This window comes from Papio anubis, chromosome 4, assembly GCF_008728515.1.
Source record: "Papio anubis isolate 15944 chromosome 4, Panubis1.0, whole genome shotgun sequence".
NCBI lineage: Eukaryota > Metazoa > Chordata > Mammalia > Primates > Cercopithecidae > Papio > Papio anubis.
In genome coordinates, this window is record NC_044979.1 from 101,048,089 (window position 1) to 101,064,598 (window position 16,510).

The 16,510-nt window shown below is 53.0% G+C and overlaps 1 protein-coding gene across 6 annotated transcripts in view; it reads left to right on the forward strand.

The window, feature by feature from the left end:
• ADCYAP1R1 (ADCYAP receptor type I) overlaps window positions 1-16,510 on the forward strand; it is a 58,850-nt gene that overhangs the window by 8,390 nt on the left and 33,950 nt on the right. For all 6 annotated transcript variants that reach the window (XM_009203147.3, XM_003896137.4, XM_003896139.4 and 3 more), the window contains exons 2-3: window positions 2,551-2,672; window positions 4,198-4,303. In XM_009203147.3, the coding sequence (XP_009201411.1) occupies window positions 2,622-2,672; window positions 4,198-4,303 (157 nt within the window). In that variant the 5' untranslated portion in view covers window positions 2,551-2,621. The remainder of the gene's footprint in view (window positions 1-2,550; window positions 2,673-4,197; window positions 4,304-16,510) is intronic.

Here is a 16,510-nt window from a genome sequence, read left to right on the forward strand (position 1 = left end):
CTCTGTGGACCTGTTTCTCTGTGTGTGTGTGTGTGTGTGTGTGTGTGTGTGTGTGTGTGTGTGAAAGAGAGAGAAACAGAATCAGAAATCCACCAGTCTTCAAAACACAAACTCACTGTCTGCTTGCTGCCACCCGCTCCCCCACCCCACCAGAGCTGTTCAAAATCCTGGTTTCCTCTGTGCCAGCTCCCTGGGTTCTAATAAAGGTTAAAATAGAGGCTTTATAATCCTAACTATACAAGAGCATCACCTGGAGAACTTTAAACACCACTGCTGCCCGAACCACAGCTGAGTGCTTCTGATTCATTTGGGCAGGGTAGTTTTGGAAAGCTCAGATGACTCTAGTGGGCAGCCCAGGTTTCATACTGGGGTCAGAGGTTAGGGCTTTGCTGGGGAAGCAGTGAGTATCCGCTAGGGGGCAGCCAGCCCAGTCTTAACAGGGGTAGTGCTGCTGCCATCTCAAGGTGTTGCTGAAAGCAAGGAGCTCTGTTTTCACCTTTGTGGCCTGAGGTTGCAGAAGGTGCAGGGAATCAACCCCTGATCTTGGAGGCTCTCTGCCTTGCAGGATCTCCCCAAAACACTCTGCTGGCCTAGAGAGATGGCCTCCAGCCTCTGCCGAGGGTCACTGGTGCCAGACACTCCTCCCTCGCAGCCAGGCAAGTCAGCAGGGTTGTCTCTTTGCAGGCAGAGCCTTGGGTTCCCCAGGGCTGGTAGAAGTGACCAAGCCCTTTGGGGGCCACCAGTGCTAGGTCACGCCAAAGGTAGCCTGTGGCCACCAGGGGCCTGGCAAGCCCTGGGAGCTGGTACAGAGACCGAAGCCTGAGTGCCTGGTAGAGATGGTGCCTCAGGGTGCCCAGGAGTGCTGAGACCAGTGCTTCCCCAGCCTGCCCTGTCCTCCCTGACCCACAGGAAGAGGCTGGGCCAGTGCTGCCATGGTCCCCAGGCTTCTTGGAGCATCTCTTGGGGATATCTGAGGCCTCCCTCTGCATATCTGATTGAGCCCTGGTGCATAATATGGGGAGATGGGGGCTCCCTCTTTTTGAGCCTTCCTGCAGCTGGTTTTATTTCCGCTTTTTGGATGCCTGCTTATCTCCAGCTTGAGCTTGGAGAGGCCCTGTGGGAGGCAAGGAGAGAGGGAGGGGATGTGGTTAGGCAGAGAGTGAGGGACACAAAGGCCCCTGGGGTGCAGCAGCTCTGCCCGCTGAGGGGGGTGTGCAAGGACTAATGGTTGGGATGCACATGAAGGATTTGCTCGGGCCCCCCATGGCCTCCTGGGCCAGGCACCTGTGGGTTAGCAGTGCCCTGATATGGACCTACTCAATCTCTTTTATAATAATTTAATAGTAATAATAATTTTTAAATAACCATAACCATTGCACAGCTCTACTGGAGCCTATTTAGCAGTGCCTGTTGATGGATGCTTTGCTGTCCCATTTTTTATTGTTGATGCTATTTTAAAGGATGCGGTGGCGAATGTGCTTGCATGTGCTTCTTTTCGTCCAAGTGCAAATATTTATCAGATGCAGAATTGCTGTGTTGTAGGGTGTATGTCGTAATGATCAGTTTTAGAAGCAGAGTATACTATTCCCCTGGGAGCATGCTGGGCTCTTGCAGCCTCCTTTTTCGACTCCCTGTAACCTATCTGTTTGGTCCCCACCAGTGGCCCCAGTCCTTGCAGACCTGCCCCCTTGGAGCTCCTGCAGCTCGAGGTCTGAGCACATGCTTCAGCTGTCACTGTATTTTCTGTGTCATGGTTTAAGGCTTTATCCCAAAGATGAAGTAGAGTGAGGTAGGGCAAAAAGAGGGTGTAACTGTTAGGGAACCAGGCCAGGCAGCTGGAACAAAGAGGCCCTTTAAGGGGGTAATTCGCTAGAAGGTGGTTTCCTGCTAGTGTAACAGTCTGGAGCTAGGTGGGCCTCCAGGCAGGCTGGGTGGCTGGGTTCCACAAGGTCACTTGGCGGTCCTGCCTCCTCTCGCAGCGTTGCTTCCTACCCCCCTCAGATCCTGTTCATGTCCACACTGTCAAAGTCGGGTTTGTCATTTGGGAAGGGTTAAAGAGCAAGAGCAGAGATCATGCCAGGACCTCATGCACAGAGGGTGCAGATGTGGCCACAGGCTGCCACCCACATTCCATAAGTGCTAACAACTTCATCATGTGCCCACACCTCCAGTCTAGAGATACCAGGAAATAGCATCTCTAGGTGAGCATGCATGTACCAGCAAAAGCTTTGTCACTGTGGAGGAGGGGGAAAATGCAAAGATTTGGGGAGGCAATCCCTCTGTTGCCAAGGAGAAAGTCATTCCAGACCATGCCAGGAGACTGGTGGAGCTGAGCCAGTGTGTACCCATAGTATCCCAGCACCTAGCACAGACTGAGTGCCTAGCACATGTTTGCAAGGCAGAAGAACGAGCAAGACGGCAGGGAGGTAGGGTTATCCTTGGAGGCTGAAAGCCGTGCTGCAGGGAGCTGGGGGAATAAGGAAGGGAGGTGGTCTTGCCTCCTGCCACTGCATTGGGCTCACAGGATTCACATCTTTCCTTCCTCTCTAGCCCAGAGCCACGTTGGGGCTGACCCACAGCTGCTGTCAGTGGGAGGCCAGTGGTGCTGGCCAAGAAGCGTCATGGCTTGTGTCGTGCAGGTTTCCCTGGCTGCTGTCCTCCTGCTGCCTATGGTAAGGGCCCAGGAACGTCTCTCTGGGAGCCCCAGGCTCACCTGAACCCCCACTCCAGAGAACTCATGTTTTATGTGTGCCCTCAGCTCAGCTATTCATCTGGCTGGTATTTCTGCCAACACCACCAGTGGGCCACCCAGTGCCTTTGTGTGAATCAGAAAAGACATGCCTTCCTCAAGACCCTGTACTGATTTGACTAGAAATGATTACAAAATTTACAAATCTTTATGACGGTAATGTGTGGCAACCTTTAGAGTTGCACAGTACACAACCTGCTCAGCTGAATGCAGGAACCCTGGTCAGGGCTGCAGAAGGCTCTTTCGATTTTCTCGTCACCAGCCCACAATGCCCTGCCAGGACAGAACTCAGGAGGCTGTCCCCTGCTCAGGTCTCTCCCTGAGCAAAGGTGGGAATGGGGAGTGGGCAGAGGAGGACTCCCAGGTATTGGTCCCACCACTCTACCTGAGAGTTCAGAATAGCAGCGGGTGAGGCTGTCCTCAGAACCCTGGGTACCAGTCCTGCCTCTGCCCTGACTCACTGTGTGGCCACAGACAAGCCTGTCCCTTTCCCTGAGAACTGCCTGCACATCTATGAATACTAGGGATTGGACTGTGTCCCCAAACATGGCCCTTGGCAACTCAAATGCCTTGTGACTGCCTCCATACTTGCTGATACACCCCTGGGAACCATCCCTGCCCTGGGGTCTTGTGTTAAAGCGACAGCATTTGGAAGCAGCTGTCATAATAGCAGTGCATAGACTGTGAAGTTACTTGGTCCTGAACTTGAAGCCCATATCTGCTATTAACCAGCGGTGCAACTTTGGGCTGGAGTTTCTTAACCTTTCTGAGCCCCAGTTTCGCCTTCTGTAAATAAGGATGGTGAGTAGTCCCCACTAAATGGCACCACCGCTCCTTAGCCTGCAGCTGCTGGGGGCACCTTCTTCCTGAGTCCCTGGAGGAAAGAGACAATGAGCTTTCTCAGCCTGACTTCTCCCCTACCACTTGTTTTCTCCTTTAAACTGCAGTCGTAGCCTCGTGGCTGCTGGAGTCAGACCTCCTGGGTTTGAATTCTGGCTTTTCAGTCTACTGAGCCACATGACTTTGAGCAAGTGACTTAACTTGTACTTAAGTTTCCACATCTGTAAAATGGAAAATGATAAAAATAGTACTGCATAGTACTCTCCATATCCATACACACGCACACATATGACACTCAGAATAATGCATGCACAGAGTGAAGTGCTATATGCACTTGCTAATATTGTTATAAGATGTGGAAACTGAGAGCCCAGGAGGGAGTGGGACCTGTCCAAAGCCACACATTGAGTTGGTGACAGAGAAGAGCCTTCATGGTATCTCTCAAGGTGAATGTCAGGGCCCCTGCTGGCCCTGACATCTCTTGTCACTCTCCTCTCTGCTTCTACTCCCCACTCCCTCCAGGACACTGCCCCTGGGGCTTTGGTAGGAGAGCTACTACAGATGGCCTTCCTACCTGCTCCCACCGTACATCCTGTGTTCTCCTACAGGCCCCCGCCATGCATTCTGACTGCATCTTCAAGAAGGAGCAAGCCATGTGCCTGGAGAAGATCCAGAGGGCCAATGAGCTGATGGGCTTCAATGATTCCTCTCCAGGTGAGCGGGGCAGCAGGGAGCCTGTCACATCCCCAGTGCCAGCTTTTAGAACTGTTTCCCTGTTCTCAGGCTCACTTAGCAGAGAGTGGTCAAGGGTATGGGTTTCTGGGACCTTCAGAAAGCCCTTCGGAATACTGATGTCCTGGATCTGCTCTGGGCAACGATGCTGGGGCTGCTGTCTTCAAGGCTAGTGTGGCCTGGATGCCTCACAGCTGTTCTGGGTGACTGGACATGGCCGCCTTCTCTCCCACAGGGGCTAGGATAGCATTGGTGCCTGGGCTGGGCAGTGGCTGTCAAGAGCTTGTTAGCAGGCAGAATGGGCCTGGTGGCAGCAGGGACACAGCTGTTGCCTGTGGCTGAGCTGTAGAGCACTTGGTCAACCCAGGGCAGGAAATGTGGGGTCCTTTCCAATCTCCTCTGCTCATTGCATCAGAAGTCAGGGAAGAAAGCAGCAGCAGGAACTGCAGTCTTGAAGACTTGGGTACAATGCTCCTCCTGGGACTGCATTTGAGGAGGGTCCTGCTTCCCTGCGCTGGAGGAAGCACACGTTGCAGGACATTGAGCGTTCTTAGCCTCTCCCTCTAAATGCCCATAATACCCCGATCCCAATGACAGCCACAAAATGCCTCCCAAGATATCAAATGTCCCAAGGGAGTGACACGATCCCTGGTGAGAACCAGTGGCCCCACTGAACCCCTCTCCTCCTAACTCCCCATTGTGCAGATGGGAAGCTAAGGCTCACAGAGCAAAGGTGCCTTCGGCTCTTGGCCTCGGGGGAAGTTGGGGATTTGGGGGAGGGGGCATCACAGAGGCCTCTCCAGCCTCACTTTCGCCTCAATCGTTGGAGGACTGGCTCCATGCTGCCTAAGGGTAGGACTCTCTGCTCAGGCCGGAGGGATTCATTTTTCCTTCTGGATCCTCCGGGCTCCTCTGAGCACCATCTGTTTAAGCACTCGATTAATCCGCAGCCCAGTTAAATGGAATGGTCCCACTGGACGGAGCTCCCCGGCCAGTTGCTTCTCAGTGAACATTAACTGGTGAGGGAGCTACTCTGGGCTCTGCTGGCCTTTGCCTCCAGCTGAGCTCTTGCTCAGCCCTAACCAAGGCTGAATGCGGATTTGGAGCCCCACCAGTGAGGGAAACTGAGGCAGGGGGCCCAGAAGGGCACACAGTTGGAGGAGACTCAAAGAATACCCCAAGAATATCTGGTCCAAGTCTCTGTTTGGAGGGTGGGACTGCCGAGCCCTGAGGGCAGGGATGGTGTGGATCACATGGAGGATCAGGCTGAGGTGGGTCTGGAACCCAGGTGTCCTGCTTCCAACCCAGGGCCATTGCTCCTGCATCACATGTCTTGGATACATTTGGGGTTGAGCAATAAAAGCATCCAGGAGGGAAGAATAAGAGGCAGGGGCTGGGGTGGGACAGGGACCTCAGTGTAAGCTGTGTGCAGTTTAATTGCACACCTGCTTGTTGAACTCTGGGCTGAGAGGGCAAGACAGGCCTGTCCACAGGGATGTCGCGGCAGAGACAAGGGAGATGGATGCCAGGCTGGACATACAGCATCCCTGGAGGGGCCAGGCCAGTGCTGGGGAGCAGGTCTCACCTGCAGGTCTGCTCAGGAGAGGAAGAGATAAGTTCTCTGTGGGAAGGATTCATATATTGAAACTGGATCCTTGCTTCTCAAACCTGGCTGCACATCAGAATCACTGGGGAACTTTCAGAAAAATGTACTCTAGCCACAATCCAAACCAATTAAATCAGAAGCCTGAGTCCGTCATAGTCACCATAGGTTTTAAAAGCTCCCCAGGCGATTCTAATGAGAAGCTGGTGTTGAGAACCCTTGAGCTAGGCCCAAGGGACAGGTAGGCATTTGAAGGCGGTGGACAATTGAGGGATAGACGAATGGGTGAACACGGTAGGCTGAGGAGTCCACAAGAGGCAGGAGCCTGGTGTTTTTGGCAGTAGTGAGTAACCTCCTGTATTTGGAACTCAGAATTGGAGCAGATGGGTTGGGCTGTTGAGGGGGCATGGCTGAGGGCCCAGGGAGCAGATATTGTGTATTTCATGTCCGTCTCCACTGGAGTTGAAGGTGGGGGAAAGCAGTGACCGGCTCCCACTGAGCTGGTATCTCTGCCACTGCCCCAGGGGCTCCGCTTGTCCGCCTTCAGGGACCTTGTGAATCAGGGCTGGTCATAGGAGGTCAGGGTGTGAAGGATTCTCCAAGAGGTGAGTGAATAGCTCTCCTTTAACCCTGTCCAGATGGGAGAGGAGGCTGCACCCTCTCACGGTCTGCCTAAAGGAGAGGGGCCCTCATCTCTCCCTACTCGTCCCCTTCCTTGAATCATGGGGTGGGGCTGAGCTAATTAAGCAGAAGCAAAGGGCAGCCATTAGATGGGGAAGAGGAAAAGACTAAAGGCCCAGCTGGACCACCAACTCCATGGCCCTTTCCTGCTCTGGGCCTCAGGATCTTCTCTTTTAAAATGAGTGGGGTGGAGTGGATCATGTTAATAGCCAGGCCCTCTATAGACTTCCTGTGTGCCAGGCTCTGTGCCAGCACTTCATTCTACCACCGCAGCGGCTGGGGGATGGGGGTGGTTCTATTATGACCCCTATTTTATAGATAAGGGAACTGAGGCACAAAGAGGTACTTTGCTTAAGGACATAGTCCATTAAGAGGCAGAGGTGGAACTTGCCCTCAGGCAGCCTGTACCCTCAACTTCTGGGATGCACCACCTCTGAAGAGTGACACACTCTGGGTCCCAGCACCCCCCCCCCAGCCCCAGCACCAGCCGTGGGATCTTTGAAGGCCCTTAATACCTTAATTTTCATGTCTGAAAAATGGAGGAAAAATAATACCTACCACTTGGGATTATTGCATTAAGTGATAAAAGCCTGTGAGAAGTGCTAAGGACAGCATATGGCATTGGCTAAGCGCTTAACTAAGACACTGTAGTTATTAGGAGCTGTCATCTTGGAGTGTTGGGGGTCTCCAGGGCTGCCACCTTCTGCTAGATCCCAGTTCTTCTGGGGAGTAGAGAGACATCTCTAGGAAGCCGGCTAGTGCCACTTGGAACAATCCTGGGAGGCTCTCTGGAAGAGCAGGGGAGAGGTTAGGGACCAGATCTGGGCTTCAGAGGGCAGACAGAGAATACGGGAAGGTGGAGAGAGGCGTTCAGCTGGAGAAGGGTGGAAGGGGAGCAGTGAGTAAGGCGGGTGAGCACTGTAACAGCCAGCACTTCAAGGCGGGCACTGGGTTCTCTGTCTCTCTCTCTCTCTCAGACATGCACACACACACACACACACGTGTGCGTGTGCACACTCAATAAGTCATTTAACCCTCACCAACCTATGGGCTGCGTAGAGTTTTACCCCCAGTTAACACATGAAGATGCTTAGACACAGAGAGGTTAGGTTGCTTGTCTCTTACCTAGTAAACCCCTCAGCTGGGAAGGTGGAGCCAAGGTGTGCATGAGGATGGTTCTGGAGTTCATGCCTTCGCCCCTGGGCTGCATTTGCTGCTCAGAAGAGGAGTGAGGAGACACCCTGGCCCTCAGCTTTCCCCTTGCCAGGGTGAAAGGTCATACAGCAGAGGCAGTTGCAGTGAGGCTGGAAAGAGGCCTTGGGAGAGAGGGGCCCTGAAATGTGCTTGAGGTCTGCCCTTTCCTTAGCTATGAAAAGGCCAACAGGTGTTTGTGTTTCTGAGACCCAGGATAGAATGAGGTCTCGGCCTCTAATGACTTGCTTGGGAAGGAGAGGGGCAGCCCAGGGTGAGGAGAGGCCCCTGGGGAAGCTGTCCTGAGAAGCAGCATTCATCCCGCTCACTTTGGGGTTGTGGTCTGAAGAGCTTGCCCTGCAGGCTGAGGTTGGAGGACTCCCCTCAAGGGGACCTCAAGTTCAGGGAGAGTGTTGACCTTGCTGTCACTCACCAGGGAAGGCCTTACTTTTACCCCATTGCACCTTAAGAACCTCTGGCCTGCTCTTAGGGGTGCCCTGGCTGGAGCTGGGCTTCTTGGCTCCAAATTAAACACACGTGTGAAAGATGGACCTCCACTCCTGTCATCACACCTGCAGCACTGTAGAGCCCCCAGGAGCATTTAAAGATGCTGATGTCCAGGCCCCTCTCCAGACCAAAGTCCTCAGCATTTGGGTCAGGAGGACTCCGTGCAGATCTGTGTTAAAAACCTCCAGGTGATTCTAAAGTGTATCCAGGTCTGAGAACCACTGACCAGAGCGCAGCATCCACCAGGGTACTCAAGTGATCTCAGGCAGAGAGTAGCCCCTCAGGGCCCAGATAAGCCAGGCTGGGGAGCTCACTACTAGCCGAGTCAAACCTGAGTGTACCAAAGAATCGACATCTATGTGTTGTGTTATTAATCCATGCCAGCCCTCCTGCTGCATCTCTTTCCTGCACCTTCCCTGCCCGGGTGGTCCCCAAGCACACACACCATGCACAGAATGCTGGCCAAAGGTCAGCTGATGTCCTTGAAACACACTTGACAAAGGAAACCTGACAGCTTGTTCCAATGCCTGTGAGTGTAAACTCACAACAGTGTCTTTTATAGAGTTTTAACATACTTTTATATATTTTGTGTGTCTCCCACAATCTTTTAAATCTAGTAATATGAGTCCATTGGAACAAGAGCCCTGATCTTAGTTGAATTATGTCCGTGGCACTGTGTGTGCATGGCTGGGGGACTCCAGGGGGCTCCAGGAAGGCACTTGTTTCCTTCAAGCCCCTGCTCCTCACTGGTCCTGGGACCTCCACCCCAAGGAGAACCTAGGATGGTGCTGTGCAGAGTGGCCTTCAGAATGGTAGCCAGGAGACAGAGATGCACTGAGAGGAGGCACCCACGGTAGCAGGCCGCTTAATGGGAGTGAAAAATAGAGCCCAGAGAGATGGCCATAGGGAGTGAAAGCAAGCTTACAGCCTGCCTTGCATTGTTTGCAAAATCCTTGTCATGTTTTAAAGGTGTTTATTGAGGAGAGTAGGAGCTTTGGAGACATAGTTAGTTGTTTTGTCCCCGGTTCCAAACCCCTAAATGCTAATGGGATTTGAGCCAATACCAAGTTGGCTCTGTCATATGAGGCCCACGGAGTCTGAGGCCAGAGGTGGTGGTCATTGGCCAACCACACTGGAGGCAGAGCCGGCTCTGAGATGGGACCCAGGTCTGTTATCTCAGACAGGAAGTGCCCTTTCTCCCGCAGTGCTCTCGTGACCAGAAGGGAGGGACAAAGAACACCTGTACCTGGGAATTGGCATCCCCAGGCCACATGGCCCCCAGGCTCTGTTCACTCTGCAGTCTGCCTGCCCAGGATGAGACCAGCCAGCATCTCCTCTTTGCAGGGCTGCAGATTTTCATCAGCCCAGAAACCTTCCTTGCATCTAAGCAGTGCTGGTCAGTGTGGTCCTCAATGGGGGTCCCCACACTCTGGTGGAGAAGGAAGAGGAGGCCTGTGGTGGCCATAGCAGGGGCAGCAGAGAGCAGGCTTGGAGGGACAATGGAAAGGCCTGCTCATTGCTATTCTGGCCTGGTCTCAGAGGCCTGTCCAGGGCACCAAGTGCCTTGATCCAGTCCTCTCTGCCTTCACTAGAGGGGAGAGGCCAAGAGGAGGGAAGCACATCAGGGCTGGGCCAAGGCTTCCCCATCCTTAGAGCAGGAGGAGCTTCTTGTCTGGGCCTCTCAGCCGCTCTGAGACTCAACAGGCCTCAAGCCTGAGGAAAGGGTGGTGCTGCAGGGACCCTCATGTTGAGGAACTTATTCCCTGACAGAGGGTTTCGCTTCTATCCAAACTTGTGTTTTCCTGAAGTCTGGTCATTCTCAAACTTGAATATCAGATCTTCTGTTAAAACAGATTGCTAGGGCCACCCCAAGAGTTTCTGATTCAGTACATCTGGATGGGGCCTGAACATCTGCATTTCCAGCAAGTTCCCAGGTAGTGTTGCCGGTCTGTGGTGCATACCTTGAGAACCACTGACTTCCAAAGGGGATGGCAGCATCTTTAGTCCTATGCCACCCCCAGCACTCAGCTCATAGTGGGGTCCTCATTTTATGGAACAGAAACATTGGCTGTAAAGTAAATTTCGGTAAATTGAATTGTTTTTACCCTGGATTGCATGCTAAAATGGGGACCTTGTTCTAACAATACCCGGGCATCCTCAGGTGGCTTCTCAAAGGAAGGACCACGGCTTTGTCTGCGTCTCTTTGGTGCCCTGCTCTATGGAGTTTTGAACACTGTAGAACTGGACAAAATCATCACCATGACAACCCAGGATTAGCTCCTTATTTTGTTCCAGACAAAAGCTAATAGCTCGTGCATTCTCTCTCAGTCTCCCTGCCTGAGTGGATCCCTTCCCTCCTGCTTTACACTTCACTGCCATTCCTGGGCACTTTATAATGTCTTAGGTGGGAGCAGCTCCAGAAAGTGTATGCAGCACTCCCCCACCCACCCCCGGGCCTGCATTCCTCTCCCCATGTCCCCCAGTGGGGGTCTATACACTGCATGTCCCCCAGTGGGGCCCTATACACAGATGGAGCCACGAGACTTGGAGTGTTGTCAGGAGTGGAGAGGTCTCACAAAGAACAGGATCTGTTCTGATTTTCAACCTCTGGAGGAAGAAGGGGAGGACGGAAACTTGGCCTTGGTTGCACTCGGCCATCTCCTCCCTGAAACATGTTTTCCTGGCTGCTGTGTCCCTCGCCTGTCCTGGTTTTCTTCCTCAGTCTTCTTAGCCAAGGCCTCTTCTAAATGCTGGCATTTCTGTTGGGGCCTGGCCTGTTCTCTCCTCTTTTTTTCCCTGATCTCTGTTCTCTCACTAGACAAACCATCCATGTCCGTGGCCTAAATAGCATCCCTGTGCTGCCCGCTCCCTGCCCTCTTCTCCAGTTGCTACTTCTCTAGACTCCAGACTTTTCTCCAGCTGCCTACTTCAACAGCTGTCTCCTCTTGGCTCTTAGCACCATCTCAAACTGAACATACCCCAGACTAAGCTCTTGCTTTCCAACTTGCCTAATTCCCCCAACATCTGCTTCTCACCTGGCCCTTTCCACTGTGGTAAATGATCCATTCATCCATCCATCCATCCATCCATCCTCCCACCCACCCACCCATCCACCCATCAATCCACTTGTTCATCCAGACACAGAAGCCAGAAACCCGGGTGACATCCTTGGTACCTCTCTCCCTTGTACTGTGTTAGTCAGGATGGCCTCGACTCTGCAGCAGTAACAAATCAATCTTAAAATCTGAGAGACTTAGCACAGTAACATTTCTTGCTTGCATGTATCATAGGCCAGTGTGGTCAGCAGAGGTAGGAGGCGGAGCTCGACTTCACACAGTCATTCAGGGATCCAGGTTTCTTCCGTCTTGGAACACTGCTACCCTTAACATGTGGTCTTCAAGGGTGGTTCTGAGAAGGAAGAGAGGCAGGCTGTGGAAGCTTGTGAGGGATATTTTAGAGGCGGGTTCCACATTTCCACCCTCTCACCATTGGTGTGCCCTCAGTCATGTGATGTGGGTGAGCACTAATAGTCTTTTGCACACTTGCCAGCTAGGTCCAGTGTGTGGCCAAGCCCTGTCAGCTCTGCTCTTGACTCTGTCCCACACAGGACTCCTCTCTAACTCTGCTGCCATCGCTCCAAATCCAGCTCTTTCATCCCACCCCTAGACTACAGCCATGTCCTAACACGCCTCCCCGTATCTGCATCTCTGCTATTGGGCTATATGATCTTCCCCACACAATCAAATCCAAGTGTGACTCCTTGTCTTAAAGCCTCTCTGTGGTAGGTTGAATAATGCTCCCCACTGCGCCCTGAGAGGCCCACATCATCCTAATCCCTGAAACCTGTGACTGTGTTACTTTGCATAGCAAAAAGAACTTTACAGAGGGAATTAAGGATCTTGAACTGAGAATTTTATCCTGGGTTATTTGGGTGGACCCAGAATAATCACATCGGTCCTTACAAGTGAAAGCTGGAGGCAGGAGAATCAGAGAAGGAGTGAGACTTGAGGATGCAACGCTGCTGGTTTCAAAGAGGGAGGAAGGGACCATGAGCCCAGGAATGTGGGTGGCCTCTTAAATCTGGAAAAGGCAAGGAAATGGATTCTTCCCTAGAACCTCCAGATGAAAGGTAACCCTGCTGACACCTTAATTTTAGCCCAATGAGACCCATTTCAGACTTCTGACCAGGAATATAAGATGATAAGTTGTGCCATTTTAAGACAGTAAGTTTGCTTACAAACTTACAGCAGCAGTGGGGAATGAATACACCATCCAGTGGCATCTCTAAAAATTTAGATAAAAATCTAAAATTATTAATACAACTGGACTAAGAGCTCTGTGAAGGCAGACACTGGGCCCTTTCTATTCACTCTTGTATTGTTCTGCATCGTCTGACTCAGTATGTCTTGAATAAATGAGTAATTAAGAGAGAGAGGGAGAAGAAAGTGGGAAGAAAAAAAAAGGATAAAAGGAGGAGGGGGAGGAGGGGGAGAAGAAGGAGAAAAGGCATCTTGAAATCTTCCAGTCTCAACAAAATTTAGCTTTGTTGAGACTGGAGTGTGGAACATATGGGTCTGTAGAAGCTGGACGTACTGTGTGTGAGTGGAAGGAAAATCAGTTGCTGTTTTTAGTTAGAAAAACCCAAGGCTGTCTCAGGAGCCCAACTCCCATCCGCCCAAGTTCCAGGGAAAGGGGCCTGGGAGGATTCAGCTCCAATTCACTGAGGCCAGAGCAACTTCCATTCAAAAGAGGAGAGGAGGTGGGAGCCTGCTGGGTCTTCCCATCTGCGCTGGGCTGGGAGGTGGTAACTGCAAGAGAAATGGGCACCAGGGCATTCAAGGGAGCCCCAGGGAGGCAGCTGTGAGTCTCCTGAGACCCCAGCAATGCAGGCTAGAGGGCTGAGTGGAGGCTTTTGAGCTCTCGATAGGGTCAGGGACATTGTCTTCGGGTCCTGGGGTCCTGAGGTCTCATTCTAGGTTTCCCAGCTGCCCTGGTACTATACAAATTGTCTCCAGGACTCTAGAGGGCGCCCAGGCTGGGGACATACGGGGTGCCAGGAGGGCTTTGAGAACTGTGGCAGATATATCTTGAGAGCTCCCAGGCCCCGGGCTGGTGTGGGGCACTTCAGCAGATGCCTTTTAGGCACCTTTAGCTGCCCCAGCTATCCTCTGGGCACCAATAGGTCCCGGGTGAATCTCTGTTCCAGATTTGAGCTCTGGTCACTCAAAGCTGGGAGTTCACAGAGACACTCAGTTGTCCGTGTGCACATAGGAAACGTGAATCATGGTGGAGGGGGCGGTGACTGGCCTGAGTCACAAGTGAGCCTGTGGCAGAAGGAGATCAGAACTCAAGTTTTAGGGCTTCCGGTGCTAATGCTGAGTAGAGACCTGCCCTTTCCCCTCACTCTGCCCTCAAACGTCAATTTCACAGCTTTGTCTTTTTCTCCACTATCTGGCCCTGGTGCATAGATGGTCCCTGGCACAAGGCAGGTACTCAGTAAATAGTAGTTAAGAGAATGCATCCCCTGTTCTGCTGCCAACATGAGAACCCCCTTCTCCCCTCGTGCCACCCGCCCAACCTCTGCAGCCTTCCTTGACCTCAACCCTCATGACCCTGCTCATTCTCTCTGAAGTGGCCCTGTGACCTCGGCAGTGTCAGGTGGTAGCAGCAGCTGGCTGTGCCCGGGCCTAATGTTCCCCATTAAAGGAACATCTGTTGGCTGGGGCTCCCGGGGCATGGGCCAGACGCAGCCACGCTCCACGGCCGTTCCACGGTCAACATGGGCTGCTGCAGCCAAAGATATGCTGTTGGGTCTCTTTCAAGGACATGATGTCACAGCCAAGCACATGCTGGCTAGATGTCCACTGCTAACGGTTACACAGGAATTATCGATGACTGGCCTATTGCTATGAGACCTGATACCCGGCTCCCCTCATCTGGCCTTTAATGTCTTTGCCTTCTTGGGTTAGTCTTCTCAGAGCTTTCTATGGTACCTCTGGCTCCCAAACTCTGTCTTTCCATGAGCAGGATGCTATGGGCCAATGTGACTGGGTGCGAACTCCAAAATAGCCGGGTGTGAATTCCGAGAGACAGGATATTCTCCATCTAGAAGCTGTGGATACCTTCTGGTCCAAACAGCACTCAAGCGTCACGGACCCTAACAGAGACTGTGAGCTCATGGCGCCTGCTCCAAGCCCCTCCTCTTTCCAGCACCTTCCCAGGGGTCCTCTGGGCCTGTCATCGGCCCTGCCCTGGCCATCTCACCTTGCAGGTCCCTGCTTCACCTCCCTGCCTATGAAGGCCTCTCAGGGGAGTAGTTCCCAGGGACACCTAACTGGGATAATGAAATTAATGATTCTGACAGCAGTGAGGAGGCATTGAATGAGTCTGGCTCTGTTCTGACAGCTTTGCACATATGAACTCATTAATCCTCACAGCAGCCCTATGAGGTGGGTGCTGTCGGTCACTCGCTGTCCCTGACGTGGCATAGAAGCCTTCTCCATAGCCTTCCTTTATAATCCCTAACAGCTGCAGGCTGCTTTCCTGCAGCTTCCCTCTGCTGCCTGGTGCTCCACGCTCCTGCCTCCCCTCCATACCTCTGCCACTCTCTCCTGCTTGCATCACTACCTGTGCTTCCTCTGCCCACTCCATAAATATGGGATCTCCAGGGTTCCCTCCTCCGTGCTCTTCTCACTTTACGTCCCTTCCCAAAGTGAGCTGTCTCATCCCATGGCCTCAACCACTACCCACAGGCTGGAAGGAAAAGTGAGTGGTAGGGTCGTAAGTACCACGTTAAGGATTGAGGGTGCTAAGAGCCCAGAAAGCGTGGGATTGTTGGTGGGGGGCTTGTGACATGGCCAGATATTCATTTTGAAAAGCTTGTGGTCATAGCTGTATGGGGTTTGTGTACCCGTGGTCTCAGTGAGGGGTCCTGAGCTCCTTCACTGAGTAGGGTGAAGGAATAGAGAGTGGGGCATGGATTGCACAAGGTTTCAAGGTAAAACCAGCAAGGGCTTGATCAGGAGCACTAAAGGGAAGGAGATGAAGTGGGGTGACTCCCAAGTTTCCAGCTGGGGCTGGAACAGGCAATCAGCTTTGAGTAGGAGATGCTGCACTGAGTCTTGGACTGCAGCGTTTGAATCATCTTTGGTTCTTCAAGATGGGGATGTCCAGCAGGCAACCAGCTGTGGGCTCTACCCTCACAGAGTGGACAGCACAGAGGACTGGGAGTTGTCCACATACAGTCATATAACATCCATGAGCAGGGTGAGCTCATCCAAGGTGGGCAGGGTGGGCAACCAAAGGCAGGGCAGCTACCAGCACCTGCATTCAGTCAGGGCTGTGGGAGGGACCCAGTAAAGGCTGAAATTGTTCCTTGGATTTGGCAGCGAAGAGGTCTCTGGTGACCTTGGTGAGAGGTGTTTCAGCATTGTGGGAGGACAGAGCCAGAGAAGCAGGGATGGAGCAGGAAAAGGTGGCGTCAGGCAGTGCAGGGAACTCTACAGAGGCTGGCAGAGCTGGAAGGAGAGGCGGGCACGGGGGGAAAGGGGTCGGAGGAGCCGCTGGGACCCCTAGACCTGAAAATCTGATCATCAAGCTTGACAGTTTCCTCTTCCTCGCAGTTCATGTCCAATGAGGCACCAAATCTTGGGGATTCCTAAACACCTCTCAGTTGGCCTGTCCCTTCCTCTCCATCAGCCTGGAGATGCTGTGGGGGCCTCTGCAGTAGTGCCTGCCTCCACCTCTTCTGGTTCCGAGTCCTTTCACAGTTCTGGCTTGGCGCGTGCAGGCCTCTGCCTGGCTGGCTTTCCCCTCTTCTCCAGCTGATGAATTTGTGTCCCCTGCTGGGCCTGCCTTGGGGGTAGGTGGGGGGAGTGGAGCAGCAGCCTTAGACCAGCCTGTTCCTGCCCTTCCCCCTAGGGTGGGTGGGGGGCCCTGCTGAGGGGGTGGGTCTGAAGTGGGACCCCTCAGTGGTGGCTGAGGAGGGGCTAGGGTGGGGCGTGTGGGAGAGGCTGCTGCAGAGACCCCTGCATCTCAGCATCTTATTCCTAGGGCTCCAGCCCTGGCCTGGTGTGTCTCCCCTCCCCACAATCCTGTGAGGTTGTGCAGCTGTGAGGCTGTGGGGCTTCGGGGGTGTGGGGCAGTATGAAAACAGGTGCGGGCTCCCTCCTTCCCTACCCAGGCGCTCCTGAAGTGCCTTGTGTCTC